The sequence below is a fragment of the Ammospiza nelsoni genome, chromosome 5 (genome assembly GCF_027579445.1).
Source record: "Ammospiza nelsoni isolate bAmmNel1 chromosome 5, bAmmNel1.pri, whole genome shotgun sequence".
NCBI lineage: Eukaryota > Metazoa > Chordata > Aves > Passeriformes > Passerellidae > Ammospiza > Ammospiza nelsoni.
In genome coordinates this window covers 46784589-46812070 of record NC_080637.1, presented here as the reverse complement: position 1 = coordinate 46812070, position 27482 = coordinate 46784589, and the positions used below count along the sequence as shown (strand labels likewise).

Genomic DNA, 27482 nt, shown 5'->3' with positions numbered 1-27482 from the left:
TGCACAAAATAAGCATTTTTCAAGTTCTTAAAAATTTCCAGTGTGGGAAATATCTCTCTGGCCTGAGCTCGTGTTCTGATGGAAGATACTGATCTGCAGTGACTATTTTCATTTGAGTTTACCAGCTCTGTATAAGAAGCCAAGTATTGTCATTTTGTTTTTATTCTTCTGTCATTCAACAGAGACTCAAATTCCCAGACTAAAGAGACGGTAAGCCAACGCTAACATGCTCAGTTCTGAGAAGGGCAGCAGGTCTGATTGTAAAAAAGACACTGCAAACTGCTTTTTAAGACCTGACTTAAGAGTGTAAATGAAAACTTTGGCCTGATTATTTTCCTGACATCTAGGATGTCAGTCTATGCCTGCACCTCCAAAAATGCAAACTCACATTTGAGCTTATTGCCACTAAATATGGATGACCTCTTTTTCTCCATAGTTCAAAGGAGTGAAGTCCACCTAACTTTCATCAAGCTTTATTTTTTACTTCATTCCCTGTACTCAAGGATGAATGCTTCCTTGTTCCAACCCTCTAGCTGACAAGCATTAATGGCAAAAATAATCTCCCACCCCCTTGAGACCTTCAATCTAATAGTGCAAACCATAGTATTCCTTTTGATCTAGAAATCAAACACCTTCGTCCTAGATAAAGACACAAGCAAAGTTTAGTGTGTGTATAAAGAAGACTGTCCATGATGGGGAGCAACCCATCTCTGAAAGAAAGGAAAAGGCATCTGAGCTGGGTTTTAAAATTAAATGTAAGATGTTGACATCACTTTGATATGTATTGGTTTAAATATGGATAAACAGCTTTGATAGTCCATTATTGCCCTTTGCAACACAGCTGGTACTCTACAGGCACAGGCTGTACTACTGTAAATTGCATCAGGATCAACTTAATATATCAAGTCTTCTGGCCCCATGGTTTGCATATTTCTCCTTTTAGTCTCTGCTCAGATACCACTCAGTTAAATGCCATGGAAACAAACTATGCCAGTGAGAAGATCTTTGGAGGCCTAGGTGCCATATTCAGAGCAGTTCCACATTTATTCCAATATGTAATTCAGTTAGTCTGGACCATCATGACCCTCAGGAGATGAAAAATGAGTAGATGCCTTTGTCACTCCCTTCAATTTGTCCCAAATATTTGTCTGAAAAATAAATTTGTTCCTTTTCTTCTATCACTATGTAAAGAACAGAAATTTCATATAGCTTGCTTCAGTGATGGCAATTCTCTCTCATCCAGGGCTCAGCAATGTACACAAAGAATTCCAGAGGTTTCTCCCCAGAATGCATCACTGTGCATGACTTATACCTAAATTTCACCTGTTATCATTCTACTCATTTCAAGGCCTCTTTGAAATTTTCCAGTGTTGATAACATCTTTGTGTTCTTGTTAACTTTGCTAATTAATTACTATCCAATTTTTCAGATTATTAATATGGACAGAAAAAAAATTGTTTGAGTCTTTAATGGTTCTCCCACAGAAAATTTTCTCCACAACTAACCTAAAAAGGCGAGACATAAAAAATCCCCAAGCACCTAACACAATAATCCATCTCTCCTATCCTTATATATATTGCACCATCAAAATAATAATAAAAATGTAATTTCAGCTTCTCATTGTAAGCTAGCCTGTATACTAGCCCTTCAATACCAGTTACCTTAATGGTGAACTGTATATCCCCTCAACCCATTCCAGTGGTAGAGCTATGACTTAAGTGGGTCAAGATTTCAATATCAATATTTATCAATAAGGCACAATTTTTGAAAGCATTAAGCTACAAAGTCTAATTTCCAACCTATGAAATGTGATATTGGATTATCCTATCTTTAATGACCCTCATTACAGAATATTTTGCTTTCAACATGCCTAGGAGGAAGTCATGGATCTAGAATACAGACTTATCAGGGCTCAAGCCAAGGACCTATCTATTTTCATTAACTCTTTTGCAAGTGGGAATGAAATCCTGTACAGAACTTTCTACATCACAGAAACTAGAGCTTTCCAGCAGGTGTTTTGGACGTATGAAGCTCTCATGTCAGAAAAATGGGGTGGGTAGGAAGGCTTGACAGGAGACTGAAAGGGAGTAGTCAGCTTGCAATCAAGATATTTAATGGAAACATAGAGCAAAATGCAGATTACTTGGGCATCAGTTTTTGCTTCTAAGTTCATTTACAATCATTTACAATCACTTAAATTCCAGTTTTCTCCCTGCATTTTTGTCCTGTCAATTACATGCACAAGCAGCAGCAGGACCAATTTGTGCATAATCAAGAGGGAAGCAACAATGCACGGAAGTGTGCAGGAGGTGATCCAAAGTCCCCAGGAATCACCACTGCAACAGTTTCTGTTGATTTGCAGGGTCCCAGAGCATATAAATATACTGAGACCTGTTTCTTTCCAATTATAATCAATTCTAAAGGTCACAAATTATTCTTTTAAAGTGTTTATGGACACTAAATTCCAAGAGATGTATAATTAAAATCATGGTACCACATCTGTTGACTAATAGGAGTGGCTTTGTAAATTATGCCAACTCTGTGCCATCGTACTGCCACGTGTCTCAAAGCAGACTGGAAGCAGAATCATGCAATTTCCCTCAAATGACTTCTTCTCATTTATTTTTAGTGACTAGTGTCTCCATAACAGCCAGCTGATGAGATTAAATGAAATCTGGAGTTGCCAAATTGGCAGCATAGGAGATGGAAACCTCATTTTAACATCTGAGGAAAAAATAAAACAGCACTGGAGTATGAATATTTTCACTTACCATTGTGGTAACTTGACTTTAGGGTAGAAATAGCACATCTATTGATGACATAAATGTACTATCTACATCTAATTTATTTCTTAGCCTTTTTAAAGCATAATGTCAGCTAACAGTGTAAGTTCTGTCTGTGGAAGAATCAACATCCAGTCACTCCTTTTGTACAGATGACCACACTACACCATTCAAGCACAATCCTACATAACTCTTATTATGGGGGGAAAAAAGAGATTTTCCTGCTGTAGAACTGGCACTGAGAAAAGCTTCTTTTTAAAGTGTTCCCACTTCCAAGTGAAATGAACAGCAGGTCTTGCTGGTATCATCAGTTTTTCAAGGAAAAGTTTCCAGCTCAATAGACATGTGAACTGCTGAGAGAGGCTGCAGAAGTGGAAGATTCATTCACGGATGCTGGATTACTCACATTTCCTTAGCTCCTCCCAAATCTTCAGATCCTCTGAAAATTCAGCAGGAGCTGAGGAAATGTGAGTACTCCAGCATCTGTGAAGTGAGAAGGAAAAGTCATCCCCTTCACTTTATTGCCACCCTCATCCAGTGAATCCATCACAGCTGTGGATGTGCTCCAGGCAGCACATGGCAGGCTGGGCTGGAGCTGCAGCTCTGCTCCTGCTGAGTTTGGTGGCTTGAGACTGAGGCTGCTGCCAATGCTCAGGGAATCTCACAGCTCCCCCTGCCCCTCTCCTCTTTGGGTGAACACCTACTCTCAGCAGCAGGACACTCCTGACTTCAGCTAGGGGGTCTATAGCAACTGTCTTTTTTTTTTTTTTTTTAATAGATTTTGAAAAATCTGTCTGATGAAAAAATAAACTTTCTTTAAAAATCTTTACATTTAAACCCAGGCAATGCAAGAAGGCTGCTACAAAGGTCCAGAATAATCATATCTCTAACATTGCTTATTCTGTTACCATTTATTCTCGTACTTTCACAAACCTTTCAGATGCCTGATCATCAAATTAAACCAAACACCAGATATTGCCTCAAGAGCACTTTCACAAACAAGAAATGATGAAGAACAGTAGCCTTGACCACTATGGAAAAATGGTTATAAAACTCTATAGAGATGAGTTGTTTGTACTGTGATAATAATATCTTGTTGTGTACTGGGAAATTAAAAGCAAAAAATCCCTTCGGTATAACTGTTGGCTCTTCCATAAATCAGAAATTTCTATTGTGTAATTTGACAAAAAATTCCAAATTTCTTTCCAGGGTATTAAAAAAAGAAATAAAAAGATTTTTGGATTAAATGATGAGATTTAATAAATTCTTTTGTAAAGCATTAAACAATTATATGACTCAGTACAACTTTTTATTGTATTTCTTGGTTAGCTTTTATCCATGGAAATGAAACTCTCTGTTTTATGAAATGGATAGGTTTTATATGGCCTTAATCAGTAACACTGTCTGTCTCCAGGGCTACCCTCTACAAATCTTTCATCTGCTAACAATTTTGAGAATAAATCAAAGTTTTCTATTAGTTACAGGACTTATGAAAGAGGTAATTAATAAGCTGGACCAATTGAATGTTGTGGATGACCCTTCCTGATGGTCAATGTATCTTCAGTGCTCCTGATACATATGAAGACTTTATTAATAGGCTCTTGTAGCTCCATATTACTCTCTTTAAGTAGAAAAAGCCCATTACTGTCCAATATTAGTTCTGCCCTCACAATCAGTAAAGGCTCTGGCTCACTCTATATGCACAAGAACTATGTAATCCCCTATTAGCGCATGCAAGGCTATTTGAAAATATTATTTTAAAGGGCTGTAAGAACTTGGAATCACATCTCAGCTTTCTCAGTGTTTTCTTCTTTGTGGACTACTTCCAAGATGAATAAAAATCTGGACAGTGGTGATGTGGCTGGTCTGAGTTAAAGGGCAGTGGTACAGAGGAGACTTCCATCACTGGTGTTGTGAACACAGTAGCACAATCAGCAACTGAAAGCTCTGCTCTGTGCCATTTGTAAGCATCATGAAACTTCCCCCAGAACTCAATATGTGGTTGCTCTTTGGAAAAAGAAGATCTAGTTGGTGAGAGCCTTTCTTTCACCAAAGCCAAGCTCCAAGGAGGAACTCCTCCTGTGGACAGACGTCTAATCAAGTATACCCAGTCTCCACAGATCCTTCTCTTCCTTTTTTTTCCTCTTAAATATTCTGTAAACACTTCATTACAAATTACAGTGTCAGGAAACTCTGGAAGGAAACTTTTTTCTCTTTCAGGTCCTTCTACAAACTCCTCTCTAAATATTTCTTCGGGTGTAGTGTCACCATGAACTAAATGGCTTCCCATTTCTTCAGGATCAGTTTTTAAAAACCACATGAATAAAATAAGCTTTTCATGGTTTTGTCAGAAGTGAAACAACCTGTGCTCAAAGCATCTCTAATGCGACATAGCAAAAGCAGGTGAGTCTTACCTTACAAGATCCAGGGGCTGGTATTTATACCACACTCCCCAGGAAGCCCAGCACTCATAGAGCAGGTGTCTGTGGTTTTCTGCTCCATGGGTTTTTATTGAATTCTTACTTCTGTAACTTCCCTAAAATACAAATCTGGACATTAATGAATAACAGCAGCAAAAAAGAATATTTAAGAAATCACACTTATTAGCAGCATGGATAACACAATTTATGCAAACTACATACTCGTGCTCCAAAAGCTAAATATGGCATTAAAAAAAATCAACTGATGTCACTAAGATTTGAGAATATTCTTACTAAGAAATTTATAGTAGATTATATTCAAAAATGCAAAGAAAATCTTTGGAGAATCTCAAAAAGCCGCACAGAGTGTGATGTTTTTCCTCTCTGAAAGCATACTGATATTTCAACTCAAAGAGTTTTTACAGAACAAATCTGGAACAACCCTCTTTACTCATCTCTTTTTGCAAGAAATACCCCTAGTTTTTCCCCAAGGAAAAAAGCATTGCTAAATGGAAGCATGTCAGAGGCAGACATTAATAAGGTTAAGGATAAATAATTACACAATTAAGAATTCATTTTGTGGGAAATGTCCATTCAAAAAGGAAAAAAAAAAGAGCAAAATACCTCATGAAGAGGAAATGCAGCTTCATAGGAGCCATTACTGAGCAATCGATTCAGACCTAAGAATCAAAATATTCAATTATTTATGAACAGGAGCAGAAAAATGGTGAAGTAAAAAGCAAAACATATTTTCATAAACTGGCTAAATGAAGATGGAAGCCAATTGACAGTACACAATACGTGTAGAAAAATGAATCTTCTTTAGAATTTGATAACTAAGAAATAATACAGAGAAAGACTTGCTCCAACATTAATCAAAATCTATCATTTATTATGCTAGAGGCTCAAAGATTAATTTGCCAAATCCATCTTTAGAATAACTTCACTGAAATTGGAGACTTTACACCAGGTTTAAAGTTTGACATTATAAAACATGGTCTGACAAAGCTATTTAGATGAAAGGCTGCATATCTTGGGAGCTAAAATCTTCAGGGTAGGTCTCGACATTTTTGAATTGCAGACCACTAAAGCAACAGAAACTCATCATTTCTGTATGATAACAACTTTTTAAAATGTGTTCAGCTTCTGTCTTATGAAAATTGCTGGACATACAGAAAGGAACAACACAAGCTGCAGCATTAAAAGACCAGAAAATAAAATCATTCCTATCCATCCTACCACAAAAAAGTAATCATGCAACCCACTCACTCAGGCCATGTCCCTCTTTAGTGAGAGCCTGGAGAAATAATGATTGCTGAGATGTTGGTGCTTTTCACTTGGAAAATCACCAAAATAAGACCGTACTGTTACCAAGCAATGCAAAACAATTCACATGAAGAACCTGAAGGTGTTTGAACCCTATTGACCAAGAGGCATAGAGTCTTGATTCCTTTTCTAATTCACAGGGGACAGACAGCAGCAAGAACACAGCAATGAGAGGTATTAAGTCAACATGAGTAACACTTTCAGCAGTAACATCACTATCTGCCTGGCAAAATATGTTTTCTTCCAATGTTTCTGTCAGAAAAGTAAAACTTGGACAGCAGAGCTGGGCTTTGCTCTGCCCAGTGATCAGTGCAAGGTTGTGTTCACTACAGGTACAGCACAAGCTGACCTGTGAGGGAGATTGGGATCTTGAGGTAGGCAGGGATTGCAGGTGTTTGGGCAAGACGCAACGTCAGCTGTGCTCAGGGCTATTGCTGCCCTCCTCCCAGCAGCTGAGAAAGAAAGAAAGAAGTGAAGTTCTGGGATATTTTCTTCTTCAGGAAAAGTGAGGTTTAAACAGCAGGGAAACGAAATAGAGTTTTATGGAGATTGTCTGCACATTTGTCTCTGTGTGGTACTCAAGCTGTGTGTGCTCTGTACGGTTTGGCAGAAGGTGGCCAATATTTATCCCTCCTCTGTCACTGCCTGCTCTCCTGGGCCTGCATGTGTGCCTCTCCAAATTTCCACTCCATTCACTAATTGAAAATGAAGCCACAGTTACGCATTATTAGCCACAGTTACATCATTCTTAGCACTGAGGACATCAATGGTGAACTCCCTTTTGACTTACAGCAACACCAGAGATACAGAGTCCTCCATCCTAAGGGATGGATAGGTATCCAGGGAGAAGCCCTGTAGCCTGATATAGAGCAGCACAAATCTTGCCATCCTTCCAAGCACAATTTAAGGAAAGAATAAAGGTTTTCCTCCATGAGTCTCTCTGCTGCACTGCTCCTAATCTGTTAATATTTCATGTTTAAATGAGCCTCTTCCCTTGCAGAGGTGGCAAATCCCATGTGGTGATGTGCCTGTGAAAGCTGACTGATATTACAGGGAAATGATCACATCTTCCAGGCAAAGTCCCTACCACAGCAGTGGGTGAGATGGAAACAGTCAAAATCAAGGTGATTAAAAAGGAAGGAAAATAGTCTGTTATGAGGCCAGGCAGACTTCTCCTTTCTTTTTTTAAAGACATATTTAAAAGCACATTGCTCAGTACTTACCAATTTTGTTTTTCCCTTCTTCATATTTCACTCTTTGTAAGATATGGTGTACAATTCTACTTCTTGTAGCATTATTGAAGAAAGTATCTTTGTTGTGTATTATGAAGCTACAAGAAAATAAAAACCAAGGGCATGTCAGAAATATGTAATAGCACATTTAAGGCAAATATTTATTTCCATTACTTTCTTTAGCACTCTAAAAATCTACATTATGTAAGCAATGCAGGGAGGATAAAAGACACTTGATTAAGAGATGATTAGCCAGGTGAGATGCTGTCAGTAACAGTATTCATTCTCTTACAAAGAATTATGTGGAGAAATCTGGAGAAAGACAGAAGATACTTAAGTATTATTATGCATCACTTTTAGATAATTCACTGAAAACTACAAAATTCTTGCACAGAAAATTGCAAAAACATATCTTTGTAAGTGCAGCAGTAGAATTTCACATCTGTTCCAGGTTTTTTTGTTATGCTTTACCATTAAGAGTCAGTTGGAAATATCTACTTGGTAAACTATTCTTACTGAAAACTGTTACTGAATACTGTGTTAGAAATTAAAAGTATCATATACTCCTACATTTGGTCCTGGAAGCTAAAATGCAGTAGAAAATTAGTTCTCAGAGGCCACTTATCAAGTTAAGTATGAATACAGGTTCTTTGTTCAATAGGTTAGATAGAATAAATTTTGAAAACCCCAGCAAACCCTGTGGATAGGAGACAATATTGGTTTCCTCATCTGTGTTTTTGAAGAGCTGCAGAATTGAATGAACTGATAAATAAAATGTTAAGGTCACAGAGGTGTCATAGAGAGATGAGTCTGTAGGAGAGCACACTAGACAAATAAGACCTTAAATGAGATCATCTTAATCAGGAGCTTGGCGTGGATTCACTTCACCTTCTCTTTTGCACAATGTGAGATTCACTTCCCAGTTTTCCCCTCAGGTAATTTTACCCAAATGATTTTCTTTTTTTTTCCAGAATCAATCTTTACCCATGGGAAATAATATACAGCTTTGCACCTCCACAGTAATTTTGAAAAACGAGGAGTCCAACTTCTGGACTTTGAGAACTTCAAGTACTCCCTCTTTATTATCAAAATTCTCAGCTGAATTTTCAGTACAATACAATGTGTACATAAGATCCTTATGTTCTGCTTCAAAGGCTGACAGTAAAACAAATTCCTAAAGTAAAGATATGTAAGAGAAATTGCTCCAAGAGCACCAGAAGTAATAAAACCTGGTTTTCTAGAGATTACCATGTCATGTCTCCTTTGCCACACCACCCCAGATACTCACAGGGCATTTCTGTGCCTACAATCTACTCACTACTGTACTCAGTACTTCTGGCTTCCTCCCATTCCCCTGCTATTCCCAAAGTCCTACTCATGCCCTACAGTACCTACCAAAGTTAATTAGATTTATGTATATTGGCTGACCACCACGTGCATGCTGATTTACCAGTGGGCTGGTACCAAACAGCATATGCAATTGGTGTCCACAGGCCACTGCCTTTTCTGTATAGGAACAGTTTGGGGCCACTATGCTATTTCAAGCAGCTGTTACTCAAAAGGTATGTAGGACTGAGCTTATCTTTCAGATACAGAAAGATATGTGGATATAAAGATGCATCTTTCCTGCTACATCTGTACCAAATTCAGCTGAAAGTAATCAGTATGTGAAATAATGACTAACAAAAGTATTTTGAGAGAAAAAACATACTGTATTCATGTAAATCAATGCTGATAGAAATTATATTTTATAAAATGTAAACTGTGAAGCAGGTAGAACAGTGTTGTTTTCAGCTGAGGATGGAACTCTGTAATAGGCTGTTTGTGTGGCAGCAGAAACAAATGAAAAGGCAGGAGTAAAACAGAAATGAATAGTTAGAGATTTTTGCTCTTTATTTAATTTTCTTTTACTGCCTGACTATCCAAGATCCCACCTCCCAGACAGTTAAAGAACTGTGAAGATAACTTCTCAGATATCAAAACAGCACAGTAATTCTCATTCTTAGCTTGACTTGTCATTCTGACGAGTTCTTGTAGGATTCAACTGCGAATTAGATCACCTTATCTGGGAAACCTGCAACATGGAACCAGATAACACCTTAATCTATTTTCCTTGTAATACAAGGTTGTTTTGCTTGTCTGTTATCACAACTGTCTCATACTGCAACTAGAGATAGCCATTTCAACATCTTTTCTGAAGAACTTGTTTAATAGTTTTGTTTGTATTTAAGAATTTATATTCTCATGAGTCATGAATGCAAAAAGGCAAAAATCAGGGATTATGGGATCTCTAAAAAACAAAGAAATAATCACTTGTTTAAAGAAACACTTCAGTAATTTGCATTCATTTGCAAACTTAGTAATTGTGTTATTATGGCTTTTGATCTCAGGTGGGCAAGAAGAAATAACCAGACGTGTCTGTGAAGCAGATGTAAGCACCTCAGTATGAGAACTGCCATGAAGAACTCTGCCTGTTCCAGAATAGCTGAAGCAGTCCCAAAACACCTGTGAGAATATGAGCTGCAGAGGTTCTGCCCTGCCCAGTCATGTGCCAGCAAGGGCAGGAGGGGGAGAGGAGAGGAAGGACTCACCATAATCAGAGTGGGTCAAAAACATGCCCTTGAGTGTTTTCCAAAGTTATTCATGAAGACATGGATCAAGAAGAGATGCTAGAGTTCAGCAAAGGTGAAAAGGTAGTGCCAAAAATGAGTCCTCTAGATGTCCTGAACCATCCCTAACAATATCATTATTTTGGGATAGAACTGCATGTGATAACATTTAAAAAATAATCCTCACTTATTTCTGAACATATTTTGAACATAGGGTTTTATAAATTAGAACAATGTCAGGGAGGTTTCAATTTATCTCGAAAGTCACAGGAGTTGCTCTTGTCAGGGGAGAATCAGGCAGCTCAGTGTAGGGTTTACCCCTTTCAACCACCACCCCATCTTCCCAAGCTTCATGGGCGTTTCTTCCCCCCAAATTTCTGTGCTTCACTTTGTCTTATTTCTGAATGTGGGTGGTAAATCCATATTCATGGAATAATCATCAAAGCTATTCCATGTTCTACAGCATCCAATGAAGAACTCAGAGGAGAAATATCTTCTCAGTCTGTGAAGAATCCCACACTTCAAATTTCAGTTCACAGGGGCCAGAGCTGAAGACAATTTCAAACTAGGTACACATAAACATTTATCAGACATTACTGAGCTATGAACTGTATAAAGCAGAAGCTTTCTAGTGAGTTTTTTAACCCTTGTTGCTTTTAGGTGGAAGAATTTCTTCTGCTGTTCTGTTTCTGCTGCCCTCGTTAATTTTCAAATTTCAAGGATTTGAATACTCATAAGAGCAATACAGCTTGTTTTCAGGCTCAGTAAGGGTTTAAACTTTATTTATGAGACTCTTCACTGATGGTTTTCATCATTTTGTCGCCTCTTTTGTAAGACAAAAAATAAGTAAGGATTAATACATTATATTTTTTAACCTGTGAAGTTAATGTATAGGTAGATAAAGCCAGTGATTTATTCCACAACATCTATAATAATTAACTTGGTCCTGTAAGTCTTATGTGTGTGAGTTATCCTTACTCAAAAAAAAAAAAAAATCCCAATGAAGATAATGAGAGTACTTTTGGAAGGAAAGCTTCCAGAGTTGATCCTTAATTAAAGTCCCTTTCAAAAATGTCATTCTGGAAATACTGCTCTTACATTTATGCTGTAAGACACATGAAGAGTCAGTGAAGGTTAATTGCGTTGAAGCTATATTTGTAACTTTTTTAACTAAACTGTGAACTGGAAATTTCAAACTATCTTTCTGTGGATAGGAAAGCACAGCAAAGCTAACTGTTGTCTAAAGGAAGACCTCAAATTAGTGCAAATTCAACCAAGAAAAAAATACCAATGAATTCCTGTTCACACATTGTCTTTGGTAATTTTGCAGGTTTTACAAACCCTTAAAGTGTAAATTTAGCTCTTGAATCTTTGAATAAACATTTGAAAAACAGTGGCTTTGCTTTTCTTGCTTTATTTTACTTGTTATATTTTGGGAAAGCAAAAGGCAGGAAAAGGCTGTTTTCTGCTTTAGTGACAAGATAAAAAAAGATGAAATCTGAACACCTGTGGCCTGCTGACAAAGACACAAAGAGGGGATGGGTGCATGCACAGATCCGTGTGTATCTTTGCACTGTGGGTCCACAGACACTGAAGCAGTCTGACGTCATATCTAAAACTGCCTTCTGCTGGAAGCAGAACAAACTAAGAGCACAGATGTGGTTGGAAGTAGTGATCTCTACGTGAGTAGTGTATTCCTTAGCACAGGAAAAATGCCCAACCTTCTGTACACCCAGGTAAATCACAGAGCCAACAGCCAACCTGTTGGGTGAGGTTTTTAGCTAATTTAACGTAGAGCAAGTAAATCACCAGGTGTAGTAACAGCAACAACACGAGTTTGCAGTACTCCCCTGAGAATAATACCACACATTTCTCTACTTTATTTGTTTGAAAATGGCTATATTATTAGCACTTGCTGATTTTCATTTTGCTTGATTTTTAAGGCTGCAGCTAACTGTCTTGTTTATGTGAAAGGACATTTTTATTAATGGTTAGCAGGGGGTTTTCATATCATACAGGGCCTAAAACAGTGTCACTTTGGGACGAAGAATGTTGTAGTGGCTCTCTCTGTTTCCAACTTGGCACCACAGCCTCAAAACTGCCAAAGTAAAATAGAAAGTCATGAAAGTGCTGAATCTCTCCTCCACCTTCCTCTGCCTTTACCCCAGATCAGTCTTCTCCCGTGATCACTTCTTGATTTAACTTAGTTCACTTAGAAATATTCACCTGAAATAGAAGGAGGGAGCCTTTTATATTTTTCAGGGATGCCCTGCTTCTTTCTATTTTTGTGCAACTAAAACTTCCAGAATCAGAGGGAATAAAAAACCCCAAAACAACATTGCAGGGCATGTCCAAGTTTGGCAGCACAAAGATTTGTTCGAGAGCAGGATTTGCAAAACTGTGATTCCCCATTTATAAAAAGCCATTAAAAATGTATAGTTATTATACTGTAGATGTATTTAAACACCAGAATGACCATCCTGGTTCAAAACAAGTAAGTGTCCATGCAGCCTTGTGCCATGTCTCCAGTTGTAGCAGATCCCTGATCTATCCATGATTTTGGGGTGAGGGGACTCAAGGCACAGATCATCTTGGTAGACGTGGAGTTTGTTAAGATCAATTTGAACATCTGGAAAAGCTTGAAAAGACAAGTTGTCTTTGAGAGACACATATCTTGGAAATCTGGGAAAAATATAAGACCTATGTACCACAAGGGGACATAATACAAATGAGAAGAACTCCATTAACCTCTGGTACGCACGGCTTAATTAATCGAGTTACTATCCTAGTCCTCCTAATTGAGTAAATTTTTAATCTTATTTTCACTAAGTAATAAATATTTAAGTGGTTATTCAATTATATATTAGGTTAATATTTAATCAGAGAGTTTATTGCCTTTGAAAGATAAAACAAAGGGGAAATAGTTCCTGATATTGAGTTTGAAATCTCTAAACAGCAATTAACATATTTCCCTAGCTAGTGTACAGTTATCTCAGAAATTGCAGCTAATTGCTGCTGTTACTATTCCCAAGTGATTAGCAGCTGACTACATGAAATAAATAAGATGTAGTAGAAGAACATCTAAGTGTGTCTAATGGTAAACATTTCTCACATCTTGTGCATTTGTGTAATGGATAATTTTCAGAAGAAATACTTTGGTATAAACAAAGTCTTTTCCAAGCTGTGGCTGCAAAAAAGAGACACTACTCAGAAGTCTATCTTGAAAACAATAACTTTGTATTCAACACAATTAAAAAAAAGTGCTTGGCAGAACTTCTTTCCTCCAAAAAGAGATTTTCTATTCCTGAAGAAATAAGATTAATTTTGGTCTTCCCTTTCACTGACAATTTTGTGATATACCCTATGAAGTATGCCATAATGCCTTTAAAAGAAAACCTGAAGCTGTGCTGCAAAAATTAGAGGCACATCTTACAAATGTCATTCTTGTGTTCTCTTCTGTACCAGTTTCGGACAAAGGACAGATGGCTAGCTGTGCCTCTTAAAACAAACTTCATTTTATTTTGAAAGCTGAATTTCTCCACATCTGACCTTTTTTCATCTGAATGGGAAAGAAAAATGCAAGAAAGAAAAAGTCTATTGATATGATCTACTAAAATTGCTTATACTCCTTGTATATCAATATTTAAAAAATATTATTTCCTATGGAAATTAGCTCTGGTAAGGTTATTTTCTTAATTATTTTCCTCCCCAGACACCAAATTGTAAGTATTGTCAGTTCTTTGTCTTTCCATGCTTTTAAAAGAAACTATCACAAATGAAGTTTCTACTCAGATCATATAAAATCTGTATCAGACTGGAGCCCTCTATGTGGAAATTAAGGCTAGATCACAAAAGATAAACTGCCTGTTATTTGGTGATGTTAAAGACATCTGATGCTATGAAGAAAGGAAAAAATAAAGAATTTTAGACCCAAATTGCAGTATTTCAAATACAGCCAAGCTCATATGAATATTTAAGGCATAATATTTTAGAAAATGCAAAGCACATGAAACCAGGAAAAAAGGAAGAATTTGGCAGCCTCTAGGTAGGATATGTGGCAAAATCTACTGTGAGGCAATGGAGATCTTATCTGAAAACAAAGGGTATGGAGTTTTATGCTTTCAAGATGGTTGTAATGGTGAGTGATTTACTTCATGGCCTTCATTAAGCATATCTTGGAAAAACGGTAATTTATGACAACACAGAAATCTGAAATATTTTCAACTGCCAAAAGTACATATCTTGCTCTCCAGAAATACTTGTACAATAGCCAGAAAAATCCTCATCAGTGTAATTAAAAGACTGATTATATATTTTAGGCTCCTGTGGGTATTTCTCAAAGAATAGTTTAATGTACTTCCTACTCATCTCTTCCTCTCACTTAGATTCTAGATTTGCAGGAAAATTGTATGGCTTCTACTGTAAACTTAAAACTCAAAATCTGTACATAAGTTCTGACAAAAAGCAGACACTGGTGGCATTTTTTCAGCTATGACCTTATTACAGTGCAAAAGGACTAAAAAACTTGCATTTATTCTGCATTCTCTGAGGACTTCAAGAACTGAACGAGTTACAAACATTTGCTTTGCTCAAAAAATGGCCATATGTTCAATGAAAAGTCTTAAACAACACTGAGGTCAGCTAGCTGAATGCTGGTGTGGTACTGGGACCCCTCCAGTCCTGTACTGCTCTCTCTGAATCAGTTTTGGCACAACTGTGTGATGGAAGAGGAGGCAGAGTTACAGCTAAAGGCCCCAGAGCAGGAAAGAAATCATCACTGCTCTTCTAGACTATAGGATGATGTGGTCTTGGAACACTGAACTCCACAAGCAACCACCCAAGCCAAGTTTGTAGCCTCCAGTGTAATTACATTGAATTAGTCATATGGTGAGAGCAAAACCTTAACCACCCCAAATATCAAAATGTATGGACTTTTCTTACCACTGACAAAATGCAAGCTAAATTATCATAACATTACTGTAGATGGCAATTCTTCTTTTCAGCATCTCAAGAATTTCAGTAATCATTTATCTTCACATTCCTAAAACAATATTGTGAGTCTCTGGTTTAAAAAAATTGAAATACCTGCATGCAACTCAGTAGAAAAATATTGAACAAGTCACTGTATTTCAAAATTCTAGTGAAACAAAACAAGCCAGGCATGGGAAACAGGCTGAAGCATGATAGGAACACCATTGCTGTCAGAGCCAGCATCTTTTGGGAGAAGGAGGCCAGCTCAGCCAACATTTTATAAACCCCTACACAAAAGGATAGGAAGACTACACACAGAAAGCTAAGCAGAGAATGTTAGGTCTGCCAGGGAGTAAAATTTCCAAGGCTGCCATGATGTAAAAGAAGCATCAAACAACAGCAGGAGTGTTAATGAAACTAACACTTCTTATAAACTCTCCTGCCAGTTTACCAACATGAACATGAGCAAGGCAGAAGAATGAAAAAAAACAAACTCTAAAAATACTCTTCATAAATGTCAATTCTCCTTTCAGCCACAAAAAAAATCTCTCAGAACAAACTACCAACCCCTTTCCCACATGCAGTAATTTTAAGGGAAGTTAGCAGTTAATATTGATGGTAAGAAAAACATTAATGCTGACATCCCAATTTATTAGGTTTTAGTATCACTAGTCTATTCTCAAACTAATTTTGAGAATTTTGAGGGTCAGTTATTGTGCCCTGCTCTTCCTCTTGCAGGGCACAATAACTGACCCATCTCTGTATCAAACAGACTTCTATTGAAATTTCCCTGGAGTTTTGCACCTGTTCTTGTTTTTCTGCTGTATTTGGAAAGATGCCATTTGTGGCAGAGGTTTATTTTACTCATTTTTATTGCAGCTAGTAAATCAAATCCCTGAAAAATTATTCATTCAAAATTAGGTATTTCAGAGCTTTATCAACCTGGCTTCTCCCTGAATAAAACCACATATTTCAGAATTTGGAGCAATCTATAATTTGTTCTCTGTCTTCTTTTAGTACCCTCAACAGTGCTGCCTAATCTTTGTGGCTTTGCTCTCAGCCAATGACTGTTTCCCATATCACAAACACTGTAACTACCCATAAGACATCAAAAATTTAACATCCCTTAAATTTCATATGAGTTATGGAAGTTATGTGGGACTTTTTCTGCTCTGCATTTTGCAAGGGAGTAAAGGCTTCTTGTTGCCCAAGCGATTTCTCTGACATTTGTCCAACACTGGTGCTATTGGTGGAAAAGTGTCACTGCTAGGTCTAAACACTGTCTGAACACTGCCATTTTGCAAGGAGTTTTGCTTCTGTAAAATTGAAAGAGAAATGCAATCAAATTGACACTGTCTGTTTTCTTTAGAGTTTTGTTTGTTCTACAGTCATAACTAGGAATGAAATGCAAGTATCAGTATTTCAACAATCAGTGATGAAGGACTTGTTTTGATTATGCTAAAGACATAAGGAATGCTGAGAAAAGTTTTAATCACATCTTTAAGTGAAAAAGAACAATTGCGATTCTGACCTGAGAGAAAATAGCCATTTGATCTCTTGAAGGATGTAATTGAAATTCCAGTGAATTAAAAAGAACTTTTCCATTGATTTCCTTAGCTTTGAGCTGGACTTTTAGTTAATAGAAACATAGATTAGCTATCTCTCCCTTTTTGTGAAAAAGGGCTAATATGAAGGCACTAGTCTTTAAGACATGAACAAAGAAATCAATTTTTTCCCAGGTGAATCCAGAAGGAAAAGTTTTCACCTTGCCACTGAGATGTGATAGAATACTCACTGATGGATCCTTTGTTGGCTGAATGGAGCAGTATAGCAGTCATTCTCCTCCAGATCTGGCAGTGTTTCCTTGTCCAGTTTCATTGGCTTTCTGGGCAGCCATCCTCGGAACCTGCTTATCTGTTTCTCGATCCTGCAGCACATGATAAGTATGAGCGTTTGTGATAATGGGTTTTTCCACTGCATTATGAAGTACAGGTTGTCAAACCAGGACACTGAATATTTACAATTAGGAAAGGTGCAATGTCTTTTGACTTCTGTTGAGGCAGACCAAATTACATATGCCGAACTCGATTACTCATAACCAGCTTTCTGCAGAGGAGCATTTATTTTGTCTCATCAGAAAAGCAACACTGATGGTACATGCTGCCATAAATCTTATTAAACCCAGTGAGGGCTTGGCATGTTCTCTAAATCTTTATTTCTCACATTTTTAGTTAGTTTAAAATTCAGGCTTAAGAAATGTTAGATTTTGGACATCTAAACATTAGAACAGTAGAGATTGTGACAAAAATCTTTGGCAGCTAAACCCAGCAAGTTACAGGCCATTACTGCTCTCCATATGGATTCTTACTTTGCAATTGATCCTATTACAAAATAGGCTACTTTGTTCATTTCATTGTTTCTTGCAACACTACAACCTCCATGAAACCAGAACTCTGGGTGTATAAGCTAACAAGTGACTGCTATGCAGATTCTTACATTTGGAAGGTGAAGACAAACGGTGATTGAGCTGAATAAAGGGCAGATTTAACTACAGGTGCATTCATGCAAAGATACACAGTGAAATGAGGGGAACAACCAGAACTCTTTGGAGAAGGCAATCGAAACCAAATTCAAATCCATACTAGAATGCTATAATGAAAAGCTCCTAAGAAAGCTGTGTTTAGCACAGTGACTCCTGCTCCAAGTCCTAACCACTGATCCCTGCAAAAATCATGGACTACAAATTATGGAGTGTGCCCATACTACAGTCACTGGATGAATGTTTCCAGAAGTGGAGCTAAAGGATGAGAATTTACTTCCCTTACTTCCTTTGAACTTAAAGCTCAGTTCTGAAAGAAACTCAAGGACTGGAAATATGGTTGAGGGGTTTGTTTGTTTTGTGGGTTTTTTTATTTTTTTTTTTTTTTTGTAGTTGTTGTTTGGTTATTTTGGGGTTTTTTTTTGAAACAGCCAACATAAGAACTCTTAAGACCAGCAAATGCTGGTACCTCTGCACAGCCAATTTGAGGGAGGACAACCCATATCCAGGCAGCAATATATGGGGAAGTGATGTGAAAATGTTACATATTGTCATTTAAAATTCATAGAGTTTTTCCTGGAATAGTCAGCCTTCTTCCACCAGGTTTTAAATTGGACAAGGAAGCTAATGCTTATTTTAAAACATGTGCACATTTCAAAATTGTAAATAAATCAGCTGTACCTGTTAAAGTCTCATTTCTGCACTTCCAATCTGGAATAGCATGATGGGGCAAGGGGTGTCAGATGTTGCATTTGTGTGCAAATTTATCATCAGGACTGTTTGGGAAAACTGGAATATGCATGTAAACTTAATATAAGATTTAATTACTTAATTAATCATAACCTCTCCATGGGCAGTGTTTGCACTGAGTTTGAGCAGTTTGAGCACAGGAGGAGGTGGTTTGCAAATGTCTGTGCTGAATGCAGGTGAGATGTCAGATCCCAGGGCTCTAAAGGGCCTGATCCATTGTAACTCTCCAGATGCAGCATCCTGACAGCCTTGAGCTAGTCTGTGTAGGCAGATAGAGATGCCAAGGGAAGTAAGTTCAGGGGAAATCCCTGTCCTTTGGCCTCTGGTTTTCCCCCTGTAAATTCAGTAAGCCCTGTGTATATTCAACAGGCTTAGCTTGTCGGGGTATGGAAAAGGGAGGAGGGATTAGGAAGAGGGTGTTTCTAAATATCCTGTTCCATTCCTGTTAATTAAACTCGTTTGAATTCTCTAAGCAATTAACACCCCTGCCCATCTGCAATCCTTTCCCATTCATGCTGCAAGTCAATGTGCGCGTTTGAGATACTGCCTGCTGCAGGTTTATCACACCACACAAGCACAGCACAAGGGGACTGAGTGCTTTCCCCACTTAACAGCAATGCATTATTCATGCTGGCTTCTCACGGAGTGTACCCAGAATTCGAGTGGTTTGCCATTCCCAAGACTCAGATTACTTGGCATGCTCAGTCAGCCTGCTGGCAAACGGGTCAGAGAAGGTTGCAAAACCTTACTGCAAAGCACAGAACATGCAGTACAGCCTCCTGCAGGGAAAGCAAGCCCCCTAGATATCTCCTTGGAAAAGAAAAATAACCGAGTTTTAAAATTTCCTCCAGCTCATTCCAACAGTGCCGTCAGTCGGCAGTGCAGGTTTTGTACTCTACAGGATCATCTCGCAAAAGGAAAAAGCTGAAAGGGTGGGGTTGGTGCTAACAAGTACAGACACAAGGGTTAAAAATATATTTTTTTATCATTTCTTCAAGGCTAATCCATGCCTCATTTTCCCCACACTCAGCTGAATAGGGGAACGTAGTTTAGAAAGCAGTGTGACCTACTCAGGAACAACTGGGTGATGGAGTGATAAAGAGGTAGCTGCTTCACACAGTACCTCAAAGACGGAGTGTCTACCACTTCAATCCTGCCCCTGCTCTCTAAGCCTAGCCTTTATTTAGCACCCACTTTCTAAAGATACATATTGTGTTTAACTCACACAGAGTTTCTCAAAAAATTTAAATGAAACTGTTTTCTCACCATAAAGTAGGATAGGGATAGAAACGTTTTTCAAAGAAAAATCAGGAAAAGAAAAAAAGGTTTTGAATTGGACTGATTTTTATGAGTGGGTCAGCTTTCATAGAACTTTATGCATATTGTGGTGCTAGCTATTCTATTAGTTTAGTTTTAAACCATGATGCAGGTGCTATAAGGCGTCTGATACCTTTTCTTTCCTATAAAGTAGGGAAGTTTTGTGATTTGAAGTGTTGAGATCACCAGAATTTTTCAGAGAGAAAATTCAAGTCAGGTTCACAAGTTGCAAGAGACCTGCTCTAAAGTCCTTTCTAAAATAAATTTTGCGCAAATGTCAACATAACTTTGGATTAACTCAAAAAATGAAGAAAGGCTTTGGGTACTTGCAATCTACACTGAACTATGAGTAGAGGAAATAGATACTTTTATTGAAGCCATATATCTAAGTTTCACATAGGTGAAAATAAAGCTGAATATGTTTTATTTTTCCCCTCTAGGGCCATTCAGTTACAGCTTTTCTTCCTCAAGTAGCTATTTATAGACCTGAATATAAAAACTGAATTTAGTGTTCTCATCACTCAGGAGCTAAATACCAGAAAAAGATCATACCTCTTCCCATCCTGACTTCAAATTGCATCCTGACTCATAAGAAAATGAATGTGAAGCAAAACTTCGTATAACACATATAAATAATTGGAACCTTCACCTTCTCCTTCCTATCTATTGCTTTAGTCAAAGCAGCCATTTCACAAGACCAATTCCAAAGCTAACAGCTGCTATAGCATCTATTGTAAGGTGGGAATGGAAAATAAGGCAGCATCAAGAAGTTTTAGAAGATTTGTGTGCATTTATTACTGTGTGCCAAAGAGGGATAAAATGTCTCAACTCCACAAAGGGCTCATTTGGTGCTTATTAATGTGAAAAGGCAAATTCCATAATGTGCTGGTGCTGTCAAGTTACCAGCACACTCTGACATAACTTAATATCCAAAGTGCTTTTTATTATGCTCATACTGCAGAGTGATCATCCCATGGATGTAAATATATTGACATTATGTGCAAAATGGTACGGCTGTTTACTCCAAAATGCTGGTATTTCAAATTTAATTTTTCTCTCTTAGAGGTTCTTGGGAATATTTCCACTGACCTCAGTAAAAGAGTAGATTAGGGGCTGACTCCTTTGGAAACTGCATCAAGAGTACCATGGCATTAAATACCACATACAGTGAGAGAGATAATTGTACATATATAAATGATCCGGTTTTGCCAAGTCTGTACAGTTTTTAGGCATTTTGGAGATATTTTCATTTCATTTTCCAAGGTATCAAAAAGAAAATGCAAACTGCTGCAGGAAAAGAGCTTCATTGCTTGAAGTCAGACATAACCTGGACATCAAGCATAACGTTAAAGGTATTTAATAATTGAGTGAAAGCACTTCAAAGATTCTTGGAAAATACACATCTCTCAAGCTTGGTTCATTGGCTTTCTATCTATCAACAAAGTACTAAGCATCCCCATGGAGGATGCAATAAATAAATAATGCCATCACTGTTACAAGTAAGCAGGGTTCATGGAAATGGAAAACCCCCTGTAACTGTGGTACTCTAACCCCAAGAAACTCCCTAATGAGCTACATGGAAAGAAAGAGGTACAGCATTTGCCCTAACATCTGTTTCTTTAAAGACTCCATCAGTTGAAAAATATTTTTTTATTCCTAAAAAAGGCAAAACTGATAAAATTAATTGCTTCTTTCACAATGCAGATGCCTTAAAAATGCAACTTCTGTTTGGTTATTTTTGTAGATGTTCTAGTATGTAACTACTCCCTTTATAATTTCTACAAACACAACTGATTAACTTTTCCATCCAGCTTGACTTTAACCATTATTTTTGTTACTGGTCCAAATGGGCATAAACTGGCATGAGAGCTGTACTCACCTATTCATGAACTTGTATCGGCGATGCAGGTAATAGATTTTTCTCCTGGAAGAACAGCAAAAATGAAGCCAGTCGAGAAGAAAACCCATCGTCAGTTACAGTATGAACTAGCAAGGAAGGAAAGGAGATTGAAGACAGAAGCCTGTAAGAGGTGGAGGAAGAGACTAAAAGAGAGATTAACAGAACCGCCACAGGAAGCCACACAGACACTGGTGGCATTAGAATTGCCAGAAGATCATCATTTTCCCACTGTCTCCTCCTTTTCTGTTATTTGTCATGCCTGGAAGATGGGGATTCGAAGATGTTTCTATTTCAGAGTTCATAAACTGTTGAAGGAATTCCATAGGACTGACACAAGTATGGATTAATTATATGACATCTACTAGTGAGTTATTAAAGCTGCATTTGGTGAAACACAAGGGGGAGTCACTTAGAAAAGCCAGGAAAGCTGTACCTTATGCTGCAATATGCTGTAACACATGCAGTACAGAGCGGGGTCTGTGGTTCCTGTTGGGATAACATCCTTTGAAACAGAATATAGGCTACACAAGCAAATGCACATGTGCTCAAGTGCCACGTGTGCAGCCACTCCCTCTGCCCCTCATTCAGGCTGGTTTCTGTTGTCAGTGCAATAAGCTTGTGTGAGAGCAAACGATGAGCAAGTGAGCAGACAAGGGGACACGAGCAGACACATGCTGAACCCACTCCCAACCTGCCTCCTGACCAGCCCTGCAGTGCAGAGCAGCCCCTGACCATCATGTGTAGATCCAGGACAGGGAGTCCACGTCCTGGGCCTCTCCCCTGCTGGCTGCTCTTGTTCTTCTCATAGATGCCTATCATACCACAGCTGCTAGGATCCAACACATTGCCTTCAGCACAGAGATCGCATCTTCATGAGAGTTAAGAAAATCTGAGGGTTCTTGAGTGTGGATTTGGGACTCATATTCCTTTCTGGAAAATTTGGGTGCCTGACCAAACTCTGATTTCCTTCTCCAGAGGCTGACTTTGTCATCCCCTCAAGGTGATTGCAAAATCAAGGTGGTTTCTCTGTATTCTGAGAGGTTCCACTGTGTAATGCAGAACTGTACCACTTCTGGAAAATGGAGGCTTACACCACACATGTTCTAAGTATTGTAGTAGATGTAGTGTAGGAATGTTGTTGGTGCCTTGGAAACCTCCTTGGAAATCCTCTAAAATAAGACAACACTAATGCTTTACAAATAATTTAAAGAATTGGTTAGCATTCCAGATTAATTTTCAGAACTTTTGAACATTTTTGTTATTAGAGTCCATATCATGCTGGTGAAGTAAAATTTTTAAAACTATTTCATGTTGGCCAGCCTTTTTTGGATAGTGTTATTTATCTTGCTCTACTCAATATACTCAATGTCTTGCTCTGCTCAACCTTTCTCAGCAGAGAAAGGTCAAAGCTAAGTGTTTCTGAAGATACCATCCACTTCTTGGTTTTGCTTCCAATATTCAGAGGTATCCACCATTTTTCCCCTCCTGCTTTGAAACAACAAGGATTTCATTCAGTGATGTGTGGACCTTGCACAATTCCAGCCTGAATAATCAGGAGCAATAAGCAATCAGCAGCTGTTGAATCAAGGACTTAGACAAAGCCATCTGGGAACATACCATTTAGACTTGTGGACACTTTGTAAAATTCTTTTGAAATGTTAAACTGTACCGTTGTTTTTAAGAAAAAATTAAATAACCTGGCCAGCAGTCACTAGTGAATTACCATGATTTCCTCTTAACAATGCTGTAGTAATTCTCTCTCTATGGATGTGGAAAGAATGAAGCCACAATCCTGAAGCAGGTCAAGAAAACCTCAGTATTTTCAAAGCTTTCTGTATAATCTGTATGACACCTACTTTGCTATCTGCTGAGTGATCAGGAAAGAATAAGCTGCTCCATGACTAAATTCAGAGTTCCTGGTGTATTTCTGAATCATGAGACCTCACTCCACTGCCAGAGCAGGTCCATCACAGGGAATGCCACAGAAGTCAAAGAAGGCACCCTTTTGGCCTAATGAATTGTTTCTATGGCTGGAACACTTAAAAAAAGAATATTCCTATCTTCCAATAACTTGCTTTGAGAATTTTCTCTTTAGCAACAGAAGCATAAAGAAGAGCAATTGAAGATTTGTTGTGAAAATCAAAACAAAATAAATACAAAATAAGCCTGCAATTTGGTCCTTAATACATATCCATTTTACCTTATGAGTTCTCTACTGCTACAGAGTGTCTCATATCAGAGGCATTTTTCATACTTAGGTAAGAAAAAACAGAAGGAATCCTACAAAGGCACCAGCTCATGAGTTGCATATTCTGGGTCTGATTCTTTTCTTGTTCAGGAGTAATTCCATTAAAATCAATGGAGCTTTATATTACAAACCCTGCTAATTGAAAGAAGAGTCAAGGTCTCTCAGTTTATGGGTTGTGGTCAGTTCCAGTGGAAGTCTTAATGCTACTTTAAGAGTTCTGATAACCAGCAGAATAAAAGCAATATTTTACATAAAAAATTTCATAGCCCAATATGCAAACAATATTTAATCAATTATAAAAAAGAACTTGAATTTCAATGTGGAGTTAATCTGGTTATCAGTAGCATTTCATATAAGTTCTCCATTTTCTTCACAGAAAAAAGCATTCACAGCCTAAATTGTTTTCCTATGAGATGAGATACCTATTTACACTTATTTATGGGATACTAACTACATACTATACAAGCAATTTACAGGTGCATACCAGATACGTCAAACAGACATGCACTTTCTGTGCTGCCTTACGTACCTGGATCTTCTTGACCTCCCATTGATTTCAATGAAATGTCCATTTAAAAAACAGCAGCGCACAAGTATGCAGGGGGCTCCAGCATTGAAGGGGTTAAAGGGCCTGAGGACAAAATACCCCATGAAAAAGCTGCACTGCTACAGCCCATCTAAATCTCAAACCAGTATTGTACCGAAATTGTAGGCTTTAACAAGAAACAGCAATGCATGTGGTATCTAAGGAACTCCATTTATATTTCCTAAAGGTGTGTGGTATCTTGTAGAAGAGCTTTTCTACAGGCATTTTGGTGTTATTACCACATTAACTTTACAGTATAGTGTGGCTTTGGAGGTTGAGACAAAATGCAGCTACACCTACCTGAAAGGCATTCTTACATTCATTAGTTCAGCATATTTGCCCAGGACCTCCCAAGGGGCATGCAGTTTCACAAAGATGATGTCACTGTTTGTTAGGGATGACTGAAAAAGAGAAACAAAACAGCCACCAGAGCTTACTTTTTGAAGTAAAAAAGAAAGAGACCATAGTCAGCGGTCAATGAGATGTGTCACAATCCCATACTCTTCTTGAAATGTTGTTTCAGTATTTTGTCATCCTATCCTGAAAGCCATATGGGAATCCCTTCTGGCCTGCATGTGTGCCTCCTTCACATGGAAAAGAGGACATGGAGGGCAGACAGATGCATCTATGAGTTAGCTGAGTGTACATCTCATGAAGAAAACTTTGTGCAGGGCGTGCACATCAACATGGCTGCTGCCTAACAGAAAGCTGTCTGGCAAAGACCAGAGGATGTGCAACAAAGAGGAAAGAGGAGGAATTTGGGTCTGTTTGCACTCAGGAGGAGACACAGTGCTCTGCAAGAAAACTACAGCAGGTTTGGCTAAACACAGAGAGCCACATGATAATACTGGAAGATTAAATGCTCAAATTCGAATGAATATTAATTAAATTTTCATGAAGTTACATGCAATACAATTTTAGACATTCAAGTGGATGGCATTCCAAAATATAGGTAAAGGTGTAATTAGTATGAGAAAAGGAAAATAAGATGACAGAAAACCAGGCAAGCAAATTGTTAGTCAGCTTTGGGGATGATTTCCTAGATTTTTAGATGTTGTCCTATATTCAATGTTTCTCACATAAATTCTTGGTTAACACTACTTACTGGGAGTTCTTAAATCTGGTATTGTTTATCTGGAAACTACTGTGACTGGATGAGTGGAAGGCTGACATTTATACTTTTTACATTCTCCCTCCACTACCCTGACAGATGCTGAAATTATTGAATTTGCACGTCCTTGTCCTTAGAGGGGCTAAAATTCTATTACTACTTTGTGACATGATAGGAATGAAAACTCCAGCATTTAAGATACATATATATGGTTTTATTCAGCACATCAAAAAACTCCAAAAACCAACCAAACAAACAAAAATCCCCCAAAACAAAAACAAAGGAAAAAACCCCACCAGACCCAATCGCTATAGAGTTAACATTTTATAAACAACTATAATATTGGACCATAATGGACACAGATATTTGTACTCAAAATATTACTGGGTGCAAATATGGATTTAACATACAAAGGAATGAGTGATGTTCTGGTGCTAAAAACTGCAGGAAAAAAAAATCTTTCTTCTTTGCTGATGAATTTCTGAAAAATATTTCAATACAAAATGACACAACAGCAACAAAATGCCCCCAAGAGACTTGCTTCCAAGACAATGAATTCACTTGCACTCTTTCCCTGGCTTTTATGGATTCTAAATCAGGCTTTAATTATGTTTTTCTTTATAGGTACATTTCACAAATTAGCTTCTACTCTCCCATGAGAATTTAGCACGGAGATACCACAAAACCAAAACTTAATTCTGCCACTCTAAAAATCTCCTGCAAACTGCTTTCTCAAAGGTGAGGTTAAGTCAGCAGTGAGTGGATTGGCATTTTTTTCCTAAATAGCTTAGATTAAAAAACAAAACAAAACAGAACAAAATCCACCAAACCTCAAAAGAACTATTTCAGAAGACCAACATGCAGAAAGAAACTGCAGTACTGACAGAATAATAAAACTGAGAAATAGGGGAATTTATTAAAAACAGCTTCTAAACTTAGTGATGGCTGTTATACTGGAAGTTTATAGGTATTTTCCAGCATATTATAGTTTGAACCTTACTAGATGTGGGAGCCAAACATGACTTGTGAAGATGCTGTTTCACAAGTGAACACTATCTAAATTTGGTATCTTATTTGTTACATGTTTTCATGCAGAAACATGAAAAACTTCTGAATGGCTATCGCAATACAGCTGTTTAAAGAATATTTTTTAACTCTATAGCTTGCTGTGTTGACACATTAAAATGTTTTCAAAATGACAATTATCTTTGCTAACAGAAGATCTAACCAAAAGAAAATCTAATCAAAATACACTTGGCAGGTTCAGTTATATTCAGAAAAAAAAGAAATAATAATACTAAATTATTAACATAAAATCCATTTCTCTTGGGTTTGCTCATGTTAAGTGCTCATAAAGGAAAGCACTAAGCAAGGCTGAGAAAAGCAAGGCTGGAAAAAGCAAGACTGGAAAGAGAATAACAAATCCAGATGGAGGATAAATTAAATGAGATGTCACACTCACCTAATCTAAGGAGTAAATAGCTAACCAAAATGTCTGAAAAAACAATAGTATGAAGACTACCTTCATTACATAAATACTTTAGTGAATGGAATCTCCTAAACTTGGTTAGATCAGTATTTAGACTCAGAGTCCTTCATCTTATAAATGTTTCAACTGAGAATAGAGGAACATTTTTCTGTTGTAATTAACTTTCAAGGGTTGGCTCGTTAAATGATTTGGAGAAGTAAA

The 27482-nt window shown here is 37.7% G+C and overlaps 1 protein-coding gene across 1 annotated transcript in view; it reads right to left on the bottom strand.

Moving 5' to 3' along the window:
* ANO4 (anoctamin 4) overlaps window positions 1-27482 on the bottom strand; it is a 128734-nt gene that overhangs the window by 42982 nt on the left and 58270 nt on the right. The window contains exons 5-11 of the mRNA XM_059472566.1: window positions 24982-25082; window positions 24625-24726; window positions 21827-21871; window positions 17137-17268; window positions 7753-7859; window positions 5828-5883; window positions 5198-5319 (exon numbers count right to left, since the gene is read on the bottom strand). Coding sequence (XP_059328549.1) covers window positions 5198-5319; window positions 5828-5883; window positions 7753-7859; window positions 17137-17268; window positions 21827-21871; window positions 24625-24726; window positions 24982-25082 — 665 coding nt within the window. The remainder of the gene's footprint in view (window positions 1-5197; window positions 5320-5827; window positions 5884-7752; window positions 7860-17136; window positions 17269-21826; window positions 21872-24624; window positions 24727-24981; window positions 25083-27482) is intronic.